This window comes from Cheilinus undulatus, linkage group 13, assembly GCF_018320785.1.
Source record: "Cheilinus undulatus linkage group 13, ASM1832078v1, whole genome shotgun sequence".
Taxonomy (NCBI): Eukaryota; Metazoa; Chordata; class Actinopteri; order Labriformes; family Labridae; genus Cheilinus; species Cheilinus undulatus.
In genome coordinates this window covers 48337831-48357253 of record NC_054877.1, presented here as the reverse complement: position 1 = coordinate 48357253, position 19423 = coordinate 48337831, and the positions used below count along the sequence as shown (strand labels likewise).

General features: G+C 35.7%; 1 protein-coding gene across 2 annotated transcripts in view; it reads right to left on the bottom strand.

Moving 5' to 3' along the window:
• The window catches only part of LOC121520454 (prohibitin-2-like), a 36142-nt gene extending 30315 nt beyond the window's left edge, over positions 1–5827 (bottom strand). The window contains exon 1 of one of the 2 annotated variants that reach the window (XM_041803912.1): positions 5761–5827. In XM_041803912.1, the coding sequence (XP_041659846.1) occupies positions 5761–5775 (15 nt within the window). In that variant the 5' untranslated portion in view covers positions 5776–5827. Of the gene's footprint in view, positions 1–2919; positions 2977–5760 lie in introns of those variants that run through there. The other variant, XM_041803911.1, reaches the window with a different exon arrangement.
• Between the last annotated feature and the right edge of the window lie 13596 nt (positions 5828–19423).

The following is a 19423-nucleotide window of genomic DNA, read 5'->3' as shown; positions in this document are numbered from 1 at the left end:
GGCTCCGTGCCAGTTCTGGTTCTTGAACCTAATTTTGAACCAGCTGGTGCATTCAAACTGGGAAAAAAATGGTTCTGAACCTGAAAAGTTGGTTCTCAGGTGGAACCAAAAATAGTTGGTTCTTTGTTGGAACCGTGACATCATCAGTGGACGTGTCACATTCTAGGTTGTGAAGATGAGCAGAAATTGTAGGAAAAGTGGTCTGCTGGGGAGAGCAATGTTTGCTGGTAATCTGGGCATCGACAGAATCCCAGGGGAAGCTGGAGAGCAGAACAAAGGGAACACCAGACTAAGTGAGTCATAAGCTCAAGAAGCTGAAGAAGGAGTCCTGGGACAGCAAGACAGACTTGGACAAAAGTGGAGCTGGAGGTGGTGATGCATGTCCATCATGTCCTCCCACTTTGGTTCTGCTTAAACTGGTGTGAACGCGGGCGGGTTCACCAGAGAGCACCAAGGGTCTGAGACTCCAGAACAGAATCAGAGCCAAAACCAGAACCGTGTCTGTCTGAAAACACCTACAGCAGTGATCATCAACCGGTGGCCCAGGGGCCAGATCATGCCCCCAAAGTTTCCTGTCCGGCCGCCCAAAGATCATTTAGTTCAGAAAAGATGTTGTGGTTTAAAGAGTATTCTTTGGCTTTAAATGTCTGCAGCTGTTAAATCCATCCCACAAACAATGAATATTGAAATAGTTTGAGAATGACTTAACATTTGATCTGTTTTTCCTAAAATTTACTGTCATAATTAATAGATATTTAAAATTAGGGTTAAGGTTGACAGACTTGCCGCAAAAATGACCAGGTAAAGTGGTGAAAACAGGTTCAAATGTGGCAAAGATTGGTTAAAGAGGGAAACATGGGCAAAAAGTGTCATAAATTGGTTACAAATTACAAAAATTGTTCAAAAAACAATGAAAATGGATTAAAAAGTGGCAAAAATATAAGAAAAGTGGCAAGAATGGATAAAAGAGTGTCCCAAAGGGAATAAAATATGCAGGAAAAGTGGTTTAAATGGATTCAAGAATGGCAAAAATTTGGTTAAGAAAGCAAGGGCATATGGTTAAAAGGGGTTGGAGAAAAGAAAAATGTTTTAAACAGGCAAAAAGATATCAAAAACTGGTTAAAAGTGGCAAAAATACAGCAAAAATAGCCTGGCAAATTAGTGAAAAGAGGTTCAATAGTGGCACACAAGGGAAATACTTTGCAGGAAAGTTGCAAAAGGGGGCTGAAGAGTAGCAAAAAGTGGGTGAAAAGTGCAAAAAATTGGTCGAATTTTGCAACTATTGTTAAAAAATTTAATGAAAAAGTGGCAAAAATGGATCTGGTTTATAAAGGATAAAGACTGGCTAAAATTGGGTTAGAGAGGCAAAAAGGGGTGAAATGACTTAATACTGGTATTAAATCACAATTGTGGAGGGTCCATTCTCTTGGATTTTCAGGGGTCCAGCCAGTTCTGCTGTCAGGCCTGTCTCTGAGTGCATAATAGCCTAGATAATAGGGACATATCTCATCCATTTCAGCTATCTTCTGCCATTAAATACCAATTTGCAACTTCTTTTACCACATTTTCCCCATTTATTCCACTGTAATCACATTTTTTTGGGCCCTTTTTCACCATTTTTGCCACATTTTGCCACATTTATGAGACCTTTCGCCATTACAGACAACTTTTTAAAAATTTCCCAAATTTTTACCTCTTCTTCTTGACACTTTTTCCCCCATTTTTGCCCCTTTTCACCTTTTTATTTGTCATTTTTGCCATTACATACCACTTGTTTTTGCTCATTTTTGCTGCTCCTCACTGCTTTATGCCCATTTTAGTCACTTTTCATTCATTTTTTGCCACTTTTAGATCATTTTTGCAACTGCCTGACTATTTTCCACTTCTTCTCCTAATTTTTTTCCTATTTTCATCCATTTTTGCTGCTTTTTGACTATTTTTGTCACCTCTAACTTATTTTGATCGTACTTCATGCCGTTTTTGTGACTTTTCACCACTTAGATTGTGGCTCTTGCGAAGGTATTTTTCAACTGTTCTGCTCTTTGGTTGAGCAGGTTTGAGTAACACTGCTGTAGAGCATAAAACATCGACTGCAAAAACGGTATCTGGTATTCTGACACATTTCAGGTTAAAGAAATATTTCACTGTCTGCCATTAGAATACTGCAGCAGGTCATGGTGCCATTTAATCTAATTTGAAATTAATTGCCCAGCCCTAGACAACACTGATGGTAAATCTTAAAATCATAGCTATTAAGTAAAATTAGGCCTTTAACCAGCCGCCATAGCTGAGGCTGTTCAACAGTAAAGCAGGTTTTCCTTTTACTGACTGTAGTAGTAAAAATACTGCTACTACTGCAGTAGTGTTTCCATATGTCAGCCGCTGATGTGACACACGTGATTGAAGCGCCACTATTCGAATATTCTGTGTGTATTTGAGGAAATAAACTGAGTATAGTAAGGTTACAGGTATGCCGAAGTGAAGTCAGGATCCTTAAATTGTCCTTCAAGGTTGAAACGACTGAGTTTTATCGAGATTAGATCAGCCTGAACGCGAGGAAATGTAGAATTGCAGGATTTTCAGACGGACTTTGGGTTAGCTAGGGTGGCCAAGCAAACTTTACTTTGTTAATACGAAATTTTATTTGTTTATGACATTTTAAATACCCTCCACATTTATCACTCATCTCTAAGATGACTCTAACTCTCCCACTACAGCCTCATTGACATAAAACTGTCAGCTAACGTTAGCTTACATCAGACTCAGACACACTCACGTGCAGTAACTTCTTGTAAAAATGCAAATGTCACGAGCCGGAGAGCAAAGAGCGGGAAACAGCAGCGCCATTAAATCCACCAGAGGTCAGAAATGAGACAAACATGCATTAATATTGGAAATAAAGTGGATTAATTCACTTACACCGGGCTCTTTATTCGCCATGCTTGTCCTCTCCTTCTGATAGAAATCCTACTGAGGAAGAAAACCAAGGTCAGGCGTGATGACGTGATGACGCACTTCCGTGTGCGCGGGGTAGCATGGGAAATGTAGGACAACGCCGAGGTAAACTGTAGTATTTGTTTTTAATTATAGAGCTTATGATTATCTCCTTTGTTTTTGTTCAGAAATACGTGATGTATAATGCAGTGGTTTTCAAACTTTTTCGCCCAAGGCACACCACATTTAAATGGATACAAAACAGACTTTTTAAATAATGTTATAGTCAAGGTGGACTATAAGGGGAGAAAGGGGAGAGCTTACTGGGGCCCAGTCAACTGGGGATCATGGAGATGGCCAAAGTGGGCAAAAGGTGGCAGAAATGGGTTAAAGGTGATAAAAATATGGCAAATTTGGGCAAAAAGTGGCTAAACAAAGACAGAAATTGGCAAAAAATGATTAAAAAATTGCCAACTAATGGGTTGAAATAGGCCAAAACTTGTTTAAAGCGTCAAAATGGGTTATAATTGGCCTAAAAGGATTAACTGTGTAAGAAGATGGTAAAAATGGGATAAAATTGATAAGAAAAAAGGGCAAAAGTGGGGAAAAAGTGGCAAAAAGGTGGCAAAAAGGGTTAGAGTTACTACAAGGTGGTAACAAAGGGTTAAAAGTGATGGCAAAAAATGGCCAAACAATAGCAAAATTGTGCGAAAAATGGCAAAAAGGTAGCAAAAATGTGTTAAATGTGATAAAAAGTCCCCAAAAAGTAGCAAAAATGTGTTTTTGGTCAAAAGTAGTACGAATTAATAACTTTTACACCAATTCACCCAACCCAATAATGGCTTGCCATGCTTTTCTGCTCTTAATTTTGCGACTTTTCCCCATTTTTGCGTATTTAAAAAAGTTGCGACTGTGTTTTAGCCATTTGTTTCCATTTTGAACTAATTTTTGCCAGTTTTTGACCTGTTTTCACAAGTTTAACTGGATTTTTTTTTTTTTACCTGTTTTTGCCTCTTCAACCTATTTTTGTCACTTTTAACCACTTTTCACAATTTTCTTCACATTTTTTCTCTTGTTGCATTTCTATAGTAATTTTTTTTTTGCCATTTTAATCCCATTGTTGCCTCTTTTGAACCCTTTCACCACTGCTTTCACAAGTTATGCCACTTTTTTCTACATCTATTTCATTTTTTCCACTTTTAAATTATTCAGCCAATCACATGACCACATCAGAATGTTCAGTGTGTTTCAATCAGGGATTTTTTTAGTTTAAGCCAAGAAAAAAGCTATGAAAGGTCTCTTAGAGGACCTTTGAAGGTCATGTGACACCTGGTTTATGGTGGGTCCTTATGGGTTAAAAACAAATGATGTGTAAACACTGCCTGTAAATATGAATTTGATATTATTGTTATTAATGTCTAATTATGTCATGTTTAGAATTGACATCCTGCTTCTTTTTATCCCACAATTTAAAATAAACTTGAATTTCCTCAATTTTAATCAGTCAAAATGTCTCAGGCCCTTTTTTTTGGGTCCTGTTTTAATTTTTTTTAGAAGGAAAACAGATCTCCATTATATATCTGGCACATTAACATTATAAGCCTAAGGCCATTATAAGCCTCCTAGGTGTTTTTTAAATTATTATTTTAGTTAACCATGGCATGTTATTGTGAAAATAATAATTTACTAGAATTTTCTACAAGCATGTTTGTGTCATTTAACTTCTAAAAAGTAAGAATCACAGACACACCTCTGGCTGCAGTATATTGATACTTGAGTTATCTGCATTTTTGGCTCTCTGATTGTCATTTGAACCATTGAATCGACCAAAAAAATAAACCACCACCAATAAACCACTCCATATACAAACCAGTCATTATCATCACTTCACTATCACAAATGTACGGAAAAGTATTAGGGCCACTAAAAATAAATAAATTAACAAAGTGAGATGATTTTTTTTTCACTTGTGAGAAAAAAATCAGAATTCTGATTACAATCTCAGAATTCTGACTTTAACCTCAGAATTCAGATTTTAATCTCAGAATCCTGAATTTAATCTCAGAATTCTGACTTTAATCTCAGAATTCTGACTTTGATCTCAGAATCCTGACTTTAATCTCAGAATTCTGACTTTGATCTCAGAATCCTGACTTTAATCTCAGAATTCTGACTTTGATCTCAGAATCCTGAATTTAATCTCAGAATTCTGACTTTAATCTCAGAATTCTGACTTTAATCTCAGAATCCTGACTTTAATCTCAGAATTCTGACTTTGATCTCAGAATCCTGAATTTAATCTCAGAATTCTGACTTTAATCTCAGAATTCTGACTTTAATCTCAGAATCCTGACTTTAATCTCAGAATTCTGACTTTAATCTCAGAATCCTGACTTTAATCTCAGAATTCTGACTTTGATCTCAGAATCCTGAATTTAATCTCAGAATTCTGACTTTAATCTCAGAATTTTTTTTCTCACAAGTGAAAAAAAGATTGTATTTTTTTCGGTGGCCCTAATACACTTCCGTACAAATGTAAACGTGTGTTACTTTTAATTAAAAAAAAAAAAACCTTCATCCCTTATATTTCTGAATTTGTTAATGGAACGGTCTAGCTTCTGGCAATATGGCGGACACGATGACGTATGGCGGCGGCGGGAAAACGCAGTCAACGAGGCTTCTACCGATATAATGCCTCTGGGTTTCCCTACCTCTCTTTCTAGGGTGCCCCCAGGTTGGCTACCTCACCCCGTATATGAGGAGTGGAGGAGAGTGGCAGAATCTCATCCTGCTGCATTTCACACAAGTTTATCTCAGCTTTCCTACCTGGAGGTGCTGCATTTCCAGCCCGCCATGAGCCTTCCATAGGTGAATCTGGGAAACCCGAGGCAACGCATTTCCGCATTGTAAATAGGCAAGAAGGCGCGGAATGATGGCTTCCGGTTTGAAAACAAATGCTGGTTTGTTTGTTTGTTTGTTGCGTTTTTCTCTTCGAGTATGACTTTGTTGTTGACTAGAAGGATAAGTGAAATCACGCTGCAGAATTCTTGGGGGTTTAAAAGTTTAAACTGTGTTCAAATAAAGAGAAAATACGTTTTTGATGAAAAATATGATTAAAAACTTCCGGTGGGAGGAGCCACAGGATATAAAAGAGAACCGCGGTGGCCTGCTCAGGTGAGAACTGCCTGGAGCGGAGGGTAACAGCTCACGTGCGCGTTGCTTGCAACAAAAATGTAAAGGAGAGGAAAACAACGATGAGTGAGGAGGAAGAGCAGAGAGGAAGGAGCTGTCCTGTGACTGCTGGAGGACTGAGTATGAAAGATGGAGTGGTGAGAGGATGACAAACGAGTGTGGCAGTAAGTCAACTTCATGGATGCAAGCTACCCTAAAACACCACAGAAGAAGAGGACGACGACGGCTCACGTCTGCTGTACTGCAGGTAACCGCTCCTTATTTTCACACCTGTTGTCCTCGTCTGTGTTTCATGGCTGAGATTTGTGAGGAAACAGCTGCAGTCAGATTAGGCTTCAGAACTTTGGCTTCCTTTACCTGTCCGTTTAAATTCTTACCTGTCCGTTTAAATTCTTACCTGTCTGTTTAAATTCTTACCTGTCTGTTTAAATTCTTACCTGTCCGTTTAAATTCTTACCTGTCCGTTTAAATTCTTACCTGTCTGTTTAAATTCTTACCTGTCCGTTTAAATTCTTACCTGTCCGTTTAAATTCGTACCTGTCCGTTTAAATTCTTACCTGTCTGTTTAAATTCTTACCTGTCCGTTTAAATTCTTACCTGTCTGTTTAAATTCTTACCTGTCCGTTTAAATTCTTACCTGTCCGTTTAAATTCGTACCTGTCCGTTTAAATTCGTACCTGTCCGTTTAAATTCTTACCTGTCTGTTTAAATTCTTTAAATAGAAATTTCTCCTGCTGTCTACTGAGGACTATCTAGCTTCAGGACTTTATTTTATCTTGAAAATGTCAAACTTTTGAAGTTTAAGTCTAACAGTGACATGTGATGGCACAGTGAACTTATAAAAGCCGTTTTATAATGACAGTTTTTTGTACAGCTCTTTAAAAAAACAAGATTACTTTGACAATAAGCAAAGGCACATATACAACAAACCACCAGCACGCACCAGGAAAGATCCAAGGGTAAATCCAGCTAATCCTCTTAACCTCAACATAAGAACCCAAGATCATACCATTGATCAGAATTCAATTTTTACTACATTTGATACAAATTGTAGAATTTCTGCTTGAAATGAATGCGTTCAAACCTTTTCAAAATGCTTTTTCAAATGGGGGGGTTTGACCCCCTTGGAGGTTGACATATATGTGGGGGCACAGTCATTTGAAGGGAATATGGAGGATGAAAATAAGCTCAACTAATGATACTGCTTAGATCAAAATTCATTAGTAATTTTTCTACGCCAATCTTCCAGTTAAAAGAAAATCAAAGCGTCCCATAATGAGGGGGGTAAAGGGGACCAATGTTAAAGTTAATCTGTAATAAACATATTTAATTCTTAACCTGAATAACCGCTCTTTAAAATGATGATTTATTCATGTATGCTGTAGTCCAGTAGCACTGTTTTCAAGATGTAAAGCCCTTTCTTTAAAAAGTGATGTCAGACTCCAGATAAGCGGGATCTGCATAAACAACGAGAATAAAATGGAGGCAACTGAAATAACTTTAAGGGAAAATTGATTTAATTGCAAAAAGAGGCAGAAAACTGTCAAAAATGGGCAGGCTAAAACTGAAAAGCAGTCCAGGGTGTCAGAAATGGTTCACAACTGTTGAAGATAAGTGAAAATGGCAAAATAGGTTAAAGAGGAAAAAATATGCAAAAAGCTGCAAAAACGGGTTGGAGGTAGGGCTGAACGATTTTTTTAATCTGATTACAATTTTTTCCTGCAATATTGCGATTTGAAATGCGATTATTTAGGTTCCTCAGTTTTTCTGTTGTTTAACAAACATGGGCAAGAAATCATTCTGTATGCTAACCAGAACAATATTAGATGAGTTTAAACTAGGGCTAAACTTAGAAATAAAATCTTTCTGTGATTTTGGCTGCTAAAGCAAATTTGATATCAACTGCTTTATTGAAGGGGATGATCGTTTCTCATTCTTCTCATTCTGATGAAGAAAAGTAAATGCATGAGCAAGAAAAGTAAGATTTTTGTAAAAAATAAAAAGAAATAAAAAAAGATTCTTGAAGGTTTTAATAATGTATAAAGCAGTGATACTCAACAAGTGGCTCTTTTATGCCTTCATTTTAAATATTATCCCCCAGAAAACCTTAAAAAAAGGAAACATTTTTGCACTTTTTCACCCATTTCTTAACTTTCCACCTGTTCAAGCTACCTTTTGCCATTGAATACACTTTTTTTCCTACTTTCTTAACCCCTTATATCCCATTTTGCCTATTAGGGCTATCTTTTACCATTTAATACAGATTTTCCCTACTTTTTTGCCCATTTTGACACTGTTTTGCAACTTTTTTTTACCACTTTTGCCACTTTTATCCCATCTTTGCCCCTTTTCACCCTTTTTTCTCTGCATTTTCACCCATTTAAGCTACTTTTGCCATTGAATACCAATTTTTCTCTACTTTTTTGCCCATTTTGACACTTTTTGCAACTATTTACCCATTTGTTGCCACTGTTATCCATTTAGGCCCCACTTTCACCCTTTTTTCTCTGCATTTTCACCAATTTAAGCTACCTTTTGCCATTGAATACCCGTTTTTTGTACTTTCTTGCCACTTATATCCCATTTTTGCCTATTAGTGCTACCTTTTGCCACTGAATACAAATTTTTTCTTACTTTTTTGCCCATTTTGGCCAATCTTGACTGTTTTTTGCCCATTTTAGTCACTATTCACTCATTTTTTCATGGTTTTGCCCCTTTTGTACCGTTTTTTGCCAACTGTAACTCATTTTTTTGTCACTTCTCATCCAATTTTTGCTACTTTTTGACCTTTTTCCCCCTTTTCCTCTGCATTCTTGCCCCTTTTCACCCATTTTGTTGCTTTTTGACCATTTTTGCCACCTTTACCTTATTGTTATCACTACTTCAAACTGTTTTTGCCACTTTCCACATCTTAGATTGTGGCTCTTGCAAAGGTATTTTTCAACAAATTGGCTTTTTGGTTGAGCAGGGTTGAGTAACACTGGCATAAAGCATCAAAAAGGGAAAAAAGTATTGTATCAAACTGATATTTTGACACGTCCAAGGTTAAAGAAATATTGCACTGTCTGCTATTTGAAAATTGCAGCATGCCATATCGCGTTTTAATCTAATTTGCGATTAATTGCCCAGCCCTAGTTGAAAGTGGCTCAAAAATGATGAAGCGTTGTTAAGGTGGCAATTATTGGTTTAGACAAAAACCAGAAAATCTGATAAGAAAGGCAGAATGGGGCATAAATGGGTGAAAAAGTGGCATAAAGGGTCAGTGGGTTAAAAGACGACACTTTTCAACCCATCCACATGAATCTGACTCACATTTGATACAAATTGTAGAATTTCTGCCAGACTGAATCTGATTACACAATTTTGAGGTTAAAGGTTTTTTTCCTGGAAGCCAGATAAATAGTCATCCAGAAAATGAGCCATTCTGGAAAGAAACTTTTCAGAATTAAAATCTGTATACATGATAGCTCACCAAGATGAATCAGTGCATTTTTACAGACTCGAATCATTCCCTGAAGAAGTAGTCGAAGTTGAATGTGCTCATTTTTGATCAAAGCTTGTAGAAACAGAACTGTTGATGCATAGCTGCACGTGCAGCTTCAGTTACATGCAGAAGTCTGTGACTTTATTACAGACCAACACAGTGAGGTGGTGTTCAAATGCTCCACTTTAAACTGGCTGCAGTAACGTTATTATACCAGAAGATGTCGCTGTTTATCCCCTAATGTACACCCTAAGGCTGAGAATCTTTTTCAGCACAAATAGAAAGAAAGCTCCAGTACTTTCAGAGGTTTCATTCAGCCATCTTTACTCCAGCACCTTTAAAATAATATTTCTAAATAATGATTGACCTGGTATCTGTAGGTTGGTATGACCTCAGAAGGTCACCATGTGCAAGTGTTGAGATTTACAACCTCCTATCCTGTTTTCATCTGCTTAGTTAATCTTTATATATGCGTGATTTAGCCACTTCATTATATAGCACTGATCATCAACTGGCGGCCAGAGGGCCAAATTAGGCCCCCCAAAGCTTTCTGTCCGGCCCCCAGAAGATCATTTAAATCAGAAAAGGAGGAAAAGAAGATGTTTTGGTTTTAGGATAGTCTTTTGGCTTCAAATGTCTGCAGCTGTTAAATCTGTCAAAAAGAAAAAAACAACTTTTGAAATGGTTTTATAATGATCTGATTTTGACCTTTTTTACAGAAATTCACTCATCAATCATTTTCAAACTAGTAAATATATTTTTTAAAATGGGTTAAGACTGGCAGAAATGTTGCAAAAATGGCCTGAGTAAGTGATGAAAAGGGGTTAGAGAGTGGAGAAATGGGCTGTGGAGAGACACAAGGGGGCAAAAATTTGTAGGAGAAGAGGTTAAAATGTGGAAAAAATTGGTAAAAGAGGCAAAAAGTTAAAAAACGAGTTATTAGTGGCAAAAACGGTGCAAAAAACTAATGAAAGGGTTAAAAAGTGGCAAGATGGATATTGGAGTGGCACAAAGGGGCAACAATGTGCAGGAAAATATGGTTAAAAGGGGTTGGAGAAAATAAATGTTTTAAACAGGCAAAAAGATATCAAAAATGAGTCAAAAGTGGCAAAAATACTGCAAAAATAGCCTGGCAAAGTAGTGAAAATGGGTTAAGAGTGGGACACGGGAACAGGAATTGGCAGGAAAGTTGCAAAAATGATCAAAAATAAGTTGATGGGCAGAAAATCCTGCAGAAATGGACAAATTAAGTGATGAAAGAGGTTAAAAGTGTCAAAAATAAATGAATATTAGTGCGAGGGCCCATTATTTGGGATTTTCAGGGGTCTGGACATCTCTGTGGGCAGGCCTGTCTCTTTGTGGCCTGCTGCATTATAGATAACAGCGATAGATCTCGCTGTTAAACATCCTGCCTTTTGAAAAGAAATACAAATACTAATACAATCATATTTTAATCAGACCAAAATATTGATTTAATTTTTGTTTATTTGGAAGTCCGGCCCCCAGAGTCTGTGTGGAGACTAAATCTGGCCCTTGTGCAGATGTGGTTGATGACCCCTGTTATATAGCCTACACAAGTTTTTTTCAAAGTGTGAGGCGGGCGTCCCCTGGGGGGCGCCACAGAACTTCAGGGGAAGCACGGAACCGTAAACCAGAAAAGGTGATTTGTTTTGCTAACTTCTGCATGGAGCTAAATGGATAGACTTACAGTAACTTTAAGGCGGTGGTACCCAGCATGTGATTTGTGATTATTAGTGGCTCTCTGTCATAATTTTAAATATTATTCCCACAGAAAACCTTAAAAAAGGGAAACTTTTAGGCCCCTTTATACCATTTTTGATAAGTTTCATCCATTTAAGCTACCTTTTGGTCAGTAAATACCACTTTTTTCCCACTTTTTTTTCCAATTTTTTGCCCTTTTCACCATTTTTTTTTGCCACTTTCAGCCCATTAAAGCATCCTTTTGTCATTGAATACCAATTTTTTCCTGCGTTTTGCCCATTTTGGCCACCCTTGACTGCTTTTAATTTTTACTAAATTTTTTGCCACCTGTTACTCATTTTTTTGTCACCTCACCTTTTTTTTCACTTTTTATGTCCATTTTGCCCATTTTCACCCATTTATGCCATCTTAACTTACTTTAATTGCTACTTCAAGCTGTTTTTGCCACTTTTCATCACTTAGATTGTGGCTCTCACGATGGTATATTTCAACGGTTTGGCTCTTTGGTTGAGCAGGGTCAAGGATTATCAGGGCAGAATAATTGGGTAGTATTGGTAATAAATTCATTACTGAAACCAAATAACTGATTACCTGGTAAAGACAGATGTTTAAGAACATTTGCAGACCAAAATATCAAAGATACAGAGCTTAACAAATGTATTAGACCACCCTAACCCTAACCAAAGTCAGGTTTATGCCACAGCTGCCCTCAATTAACAGCATTGGTAATTACCAAAATATTTTTATGTTTCTGCAATGGTTAATACACCAATATGTAGAAGCTCTTTAACCCAGATGATATTTTTAATGCTAAAATAGAATTTTTATTGTTATCCATAAATTTTCTAATTTACTGATGTACAAAAAAACCTGAAAAAACAGTAGAGCACATTAATATTTGATTAATATGTCAAATTATAGTTATTTACTGTCATTCCTGAAGAGAAAAATGAGTTTTAGTGCTTGAATGTTATGCTTGATTCATTTGACTTCTCAGAGAATCCCAGTGAGCAGGCTCAAATTTGGGTGAATTCAGTTTGAAATTCCTCATTCCTGTTCAAAATGGTAAAACGTGGAGAGCTCACTGAAAATGAAAGAGTCCGCATTAAAGCACTTCATGATGCTGGATGGTCTTTGAGACAAATACGACAGGTTGTCTAATACATTTGTGAAGCACTGTATAAAAATGTTAAGTATTTAAAATTGGACATAAATGTTTGAAAATATGGTTACGTTTTTTCAGTCTGAATCTTTATGTGGGTGGGGGTCCACCGAATGAATGAATGAATCATTTTCTCTTAGGGGAGGCTCACTCTCTCACACACTGAAAATCCCTGGCCCAAACATTTATTTCTGATGTTTATTTCTTTTGGTCTTACTTGCATAGTTTTAACACAACATACAAAGTTTCAATGAACATTCAATGGGATATTGTGGCAAATATCAGAGAAAAACCTCTGGTGTTTTATGGGTTGTGGATCCGAAATAAATGTTTTTTTTTTCTTTTATTCAGAGACTCCAGTCATCAGAGGCAAAGCGTCGGTCTTCAGAGTTATTCCTGACTCCCATCAAATTCAACATGGACAGAGACTTCATCTCCAGGAAGGTATCCTCAGCTACACCAGGATTCATAGGTAGATCACAGCCCTCTTCATCAGTGTCCTGACCAGCCTCAAGTAAGTGCTGTTTTATTGGCTACAGGGAAAGCTTAGGAGGTAAAACAAAGAAACAAAAACAAACTAAAACACTTCTAGAACAATAAAACACGGCTAGAACAGTAAAACACTGCTAAAACAATAAAACGCTGCTAAAATGGTGCTGCAACAAATGACAGAAACATAACTCCCCCAAGTAGACTGTACCCAACCGTCTAAACCCAACCGCCTAAACCCAGTTAATAAAACGTGATCAATACAGCAAAAATTACCTTAAAAAACACAACTTAAAAAAAGCGTTAATCACAACATAAACAATTTTTCACATTTATGATGGGATCAAATACATCAAACTTCTGCTGATTTAAAGAAGAAGCGGACAACATTTGCATGTGTAAGGACGCAGCGATGATCCAAGGCCACACCTGGACCTCACAATCAACCCTGAGATGTCCAAGACCAGGTAATGGTAGGTTGGTACATTTTTACTTTTACCTTTTGAAAATCATTTTAAACTTTGGACTGCTTTTATCTTTTGTTTTGCTAATAATAAGAATATAAGCAGTCCTTCTGGCTATGAGCCTTTTATTTCACCCTGCGAATGGTAAAACAAAACTCAGAATTTATGTTTGAAAGGGGGCTTTTCATTTTGATTCACACTGCTAATGGTAATATAAAACATGCATTCATGCTGGCTATGAGCCTTTTGTTTCTCACTGCTAATGGTAATATAAAACATGCATTCATGCTGGCCATGAGCCTTTGATTTCTCACTGCTAATGGTAATATAAAACATGCATTAATAATGGCCATGAGCCTTTGATTTCTCACTGCTAATGGTATTAAACAAGCATTAATAATGGCTATGAGCCTTTGAATTCTCACTGCTAATGGTAATATAAAACATGGATTCATGCTGGCTGTGAGCCTTTGAAGTCTCACTGCTAATGGTAATATAAAACATGCATTAATAATGGCTGTGAGCCTTTGATTTCACAATGCTAATGGTAATATAAAACATGCATTAATAATGGCTGTGAGCCTTTGATTTCTCACTGCTAATGGTAATATAAAACATGCATTAATAATGGCTATGAGCCTTTGAATTCTCACTGCTAATGGTAATATAAAACATGGATTCATGCTGGCTGTGAGCCTTTGAAGTCTCACTGCTAATGGTAATATAAAACATGCATTAATAATGGCTGTGAGCCTTTGATTTCACAATGCTAATGGTAATATAAAACATGCATTAATAATGGCTGTGAGCCTTTGATTTCTCACTGCTAATGGTAATATAAAACATGCATTAATAATGGCTATGAGCCTTTTATTTCACAATGCTAATGGTAATATAAAACATGCATTAATAATGGCTGTGAGCCTTTGATTTCTCACAGCTAATGGTAATATAAAACATGCATTAATAATGGCTGTGAGCCTTTGATTTCTCACTGCTAATGGTAATATAAAACATGCATTAATAATGGCTGTGAGCCTTTGATTTCTCACTGCTAATGGTAATATAAAACATGCATTAATAATGGCTGTGAGCCTTTGATTTCACAATGCTAATGGTAATATAAAACATGCATTAATAATGGCTGTGAGCCTTTGATTTCTCACTGCTAATGGTAATATAAAACATGCTTTAATAATGGCTGTGAGCCTTTGATTTCTCACTGCTAATGGTAATATAAAACATGCATTAATAATGGCTGTGAGCCTTTGATTTCTCACTGCTAATGGTAATATAAAACATGCATTAATAATGGCTATGAGCCTTTTATTTCACAATGCTAATGGTAATATAAAACATGCATTAATAATGGCTATGAGCCTTTGATTTCTCACTGCTAATGGTAATATAAAACATGCATTAATAATGGCTGTGAGCCTTTGATTTCTCACTGCTAATGGTAATATAAAACATGCATTAATAATGGCCGTGAGCCTTTGATTTCTCACTGCTAATGGTACTATAAAACATGCATTAATAATGGCTATGAGCCTTTTATTTCACAATGCTAATGGTACTATAAAACATGCATTAATAATGGCTATGAGCCTTTTATTTCACAATGCTAATGGTAATATAAAACATGCATTAATAATGGCTGTGAGCCTTTTATTTCACAATGCTAATGGTAATATAAAACATGCATTAATAATGGCTGTGAGCCTTTGATTTCTCACTGCTAATGGTAATATAAAACATGCATTAATAATGGCTGTGAGCCTTTTATTTCACAATGCTAATGGTAATATAAAACATGCATTAATAATGGCTATGAGCCTTTTATTTCACAATGCTAATGGTAATATAAAACATGCATTAATAATGGCTGTGAGCCTTTGATTTCTCACTGCTAATGGTAATATAAAACATGCATTAATAATGGCTGTGAGCCTTTGATTTCTCACTGCTAATGATAATATAAAACATGCATTAATAATGGCTGTGAGCCTTTGATTTCTCACTGCTAATGGTAATATAAAACATGCATTAATAATGGCTATGAGCCTTTTATTTCACAATGCTAATGGTAATATAAAACATGCATTAATAATGGCTGTGAGCCTTTGATTTCTCAGTGCTAATGGTAATATAAAACATGCATTAATAATGGCTGTGAGCCCTTGATTTCTCACTGCTAATGGTAATATAAAACATGCATTAATAATGGCTGTGAGCCTTTGATTTCTCACTGCTAATGGTAATATAAAACATGCATTAATAATGGCTATGAGCCTTTGATTTCACAATGCTAATGGTAATATAAAACATGCATTAATAATGGCTGTGAGCCTTTGATTTCTCACTGCTAATGGTAATATAAAACATGCTTTAATAATGGCTGTGAGCCTTTGATTTCTCACTGCTAATGGTAATATAAAACATGCATTAATAATGGCTGTGAGCCTTTGATTTCTCACTGCTAATGGTAATATAAAACATGCATTAATAATGGCTATGAGCCTTTGATTTCACAATGCTAATGGTAATATAAAACATGCATTAATAATGGCTATGAGCCTTTGATTTCTCACTGCTAATGGTAATATAAAACATGCATTAATAATGGCCATGAGCCTTTGATTTCTCACTGCTAATGGTAATATAAAACATGCATTAATAATGGCTATGAGCCTTTTATTTCACAATGCTAATGGTAATATAAAACATGCATTAATAATGGCTGTGAGCCTTTTATTTCACAATGCTAATGGTAATATAAAACATGCATTAATAATGGCTGTGAGCCTTTGATTTCTCACTGCTAATGGTAATATAAAACATGCATTAATAATGGCTGTGAGCCTTTGATTTCTCACTGCTAATGGTAATATAAAACATGCATTAATAATGGCTATGAGCCTTTTATTTCACAATGCTAATGGTAATATAAAACATGCATTAATAATGGCTGTGAGCCTTTGATTTCTCACTGCTAATGGTAATATAAAACATGCATTAATAATGGCTGTGAGCCTTTGATTTCTCACTGCTAATGATAATATAAAACATGCATTAATAATGGCTGTGAGCCTTTGATTTCTCACTGCTAATGGTAATATAAAACATGCATTAATAATGGCTATGAGCCTTTTATTTCACAATGCTAATGGTAATATAAAACATGCATTAATAATGGCTGTGAGCCTTTGATTTCTCACTGCTAATGGTAATATAAAACATGCATTAATAATGGCTGTGAGCCCTTGATTTCTCACTGCTAATGGTAATATAAAACATGCATTAATAATGGCTGTGAGCCTTTGATTTCTCACTGCTAATGGTAATATAAAACATGCATTAATAATGGCTATGAGCCTTTTATTTCACAATGCTAATGGTAATATAAAACATGCATTAATAATGGCTGTGAGCCTTTGATTTCTCACTGCTAATGGTAATATAAAACATGCATTAATAATGGCTGTGAGCCTTTGATTTCTCACTGCTAATGGTAATATAAAACATGCATTAATAATGGCTATGAGCCTTTTATTTCACAATGCTAATGGTAATATAAAACATGGATTAATAATGGCTGTGAGCCTTTTATTTCACAATGCTAATGGTAATATAAAACATGCATTAATAATGGCTGTGAGCCTTTGATTTCTCACTGCTAATGGTAATATAAAACATGCATTAATAATGGCTGTGAGCCTTTGATTTCTCACTGCTAATGGTAATATAAAACATGCATTAATAATGGCTGTGAGCCTTTGATTTCTCACTGCTAATGGTAATATAAAACATGCATTAATAATGGCTGTGAGCCTTTGATTTCTCACTGCTAATGGTAATATAAAACATGCATCAATAATGGCTGTGAGCCTTTGATTTCTCACTGCTAATGGTAATATAAAACATGCATTAATAATGGCTATGAGCCTTTGATTTCTCACTGCTAATGGTAATATAAAACATGCATTAATAATGGCTATGAGCCTTTTATTTCTCACTGCTAATGGTAATATAAAACATGCATTAATAATGGCTATGAGCCTTTGATATCTCGCTGCTAATGGTAATATAAAACATGCATTCATGCTGGCTATGAGCCTTTGATTTCTCACTGCTAATGGTAATATAAAACATGCATTAATAATGGCTATGAGCCTTTGATTTCACAATGCTAATGGTAATATAAAACATGCATTAATAATGGCTATGAGCCTTTGATTTCTCAATGCTAATGGTAATATAAAACATGCATTAATAATGGCCATGAGCCTTTTATTTGACATTGCTTATGGTAATATAAAACATGCATTAATAATGGCTGTGAGCCTTTGATTTCTCAGTGCTAATGGTAATATAAAACATGCATTAATAATGGCTGTGAGCCTTTGATTTCTCACTGCTAATGGTAATATAAAACATGCATTAATAATGGCTATGAGCCTTTTATTTCTCACTGCTAATGGTAATATAAAACATGCATTAATAATGGCTATGAGCCTTTTATTTCACAATGCTAATGGTTATATAAAACATGCATTAATAATGGCTGTGAGCCTTTGATTTCTCACTGCTAATGGTAATATAAAACATGCATTAATAATGGCTATGAGCCTTTGATTTCTCACTGCTAATGGTAATATAAAACATGCATTAATAATGGCTGTGAGCCTTTGATTTCTCACTGCTAATGGTAATATAAAACATGCATTAATAATGGCTGTGAGCCTTTGATTTCTCACTGCTAATGGTAATATAAAACATGCATTAATAATGGCTATGAGCCTTTTATTTCTCACTGCTAATGGTAATATAAAACATGCATTAATAATGGCTGTGAGCCTTTGATTTCTCACTGCTAATGGTAATATAAAACATGGATTAATAATGGCTATGAGCCTTTGATTTCTCACTGCTAATGGTAATATAAAACATGCATTCATGCTGGCTATGAGCCTTTGATATCTCGCTGCTAATGGTAATATAAAACATGCATTCATGCTGGCTATGAGCCTTTGATTTCTCGCTGCTAATGGTAATATAAAACATGCATTCATGCTGGCTATGAGCCTTTGATTTCTCACTGCTAATGGTAATATAAAACATGCTTTAATAATGGCTATGAGCCTTTAATTTGACGTTGCCTATGGTAATATAAAACATGCATTAATAATGGCTGTGAGCCTTTTATTTCTCACTGCTAATGGTAATATAAAACATGCATTCATGCTGGCTATGAGCCTTTGATTTCTCACTGCTAATGGTAATATAAAACATGCATTCATGCTGGCTATGAGCCATTGATTTCTTGCTGTTAATGGTAATATAAAACATGCATTAATAATGGCTATGAGCCTTTGATTTCTCACTGCTAATGGTAATATATAACATGGATTAATAATGGCTGTGAGCCTTTGATTTCTCACTGCTAATGGTAATATAAAACATGCATTCATGCTGGCTATGAGCTTTTGATTTCTCACTGCTAATGGTAATATAAAACATGCATTAATAATGGCTATGAGCCTTTGATATCTTTCTGCTAATGGTAATATAAAACATGCATTCATGCTGGCTATGAGCCTTTGATTTCTCACTGCTAATGTTAATATAACACATGCATTAATAATGGCTGAGCCTTTTATTTCTCACTGCTAATGGTAATATAAAACATGCATTAATAATGGCTATGAGCCTTTGATTTCTCACTGCTAATGGTATTATAAAACATGCATTAATAATGGCTATGAGCCTTTGATTTCTCACTGCTAATGGTAATAGAAAACATGCATTCATGCTGGCTATGAGCCTTTGATTTCTCGCTGCTAATGGTAATATAAAACATGCATTCATGCTGGCTATGAGCCTTTGATTTCTCACTGCTAATGGTAATATTAAACATGCATTAATAATGGCTATGAGCCTTTGATTTCTCAGTGCTAATGGTAATATAAAACATGC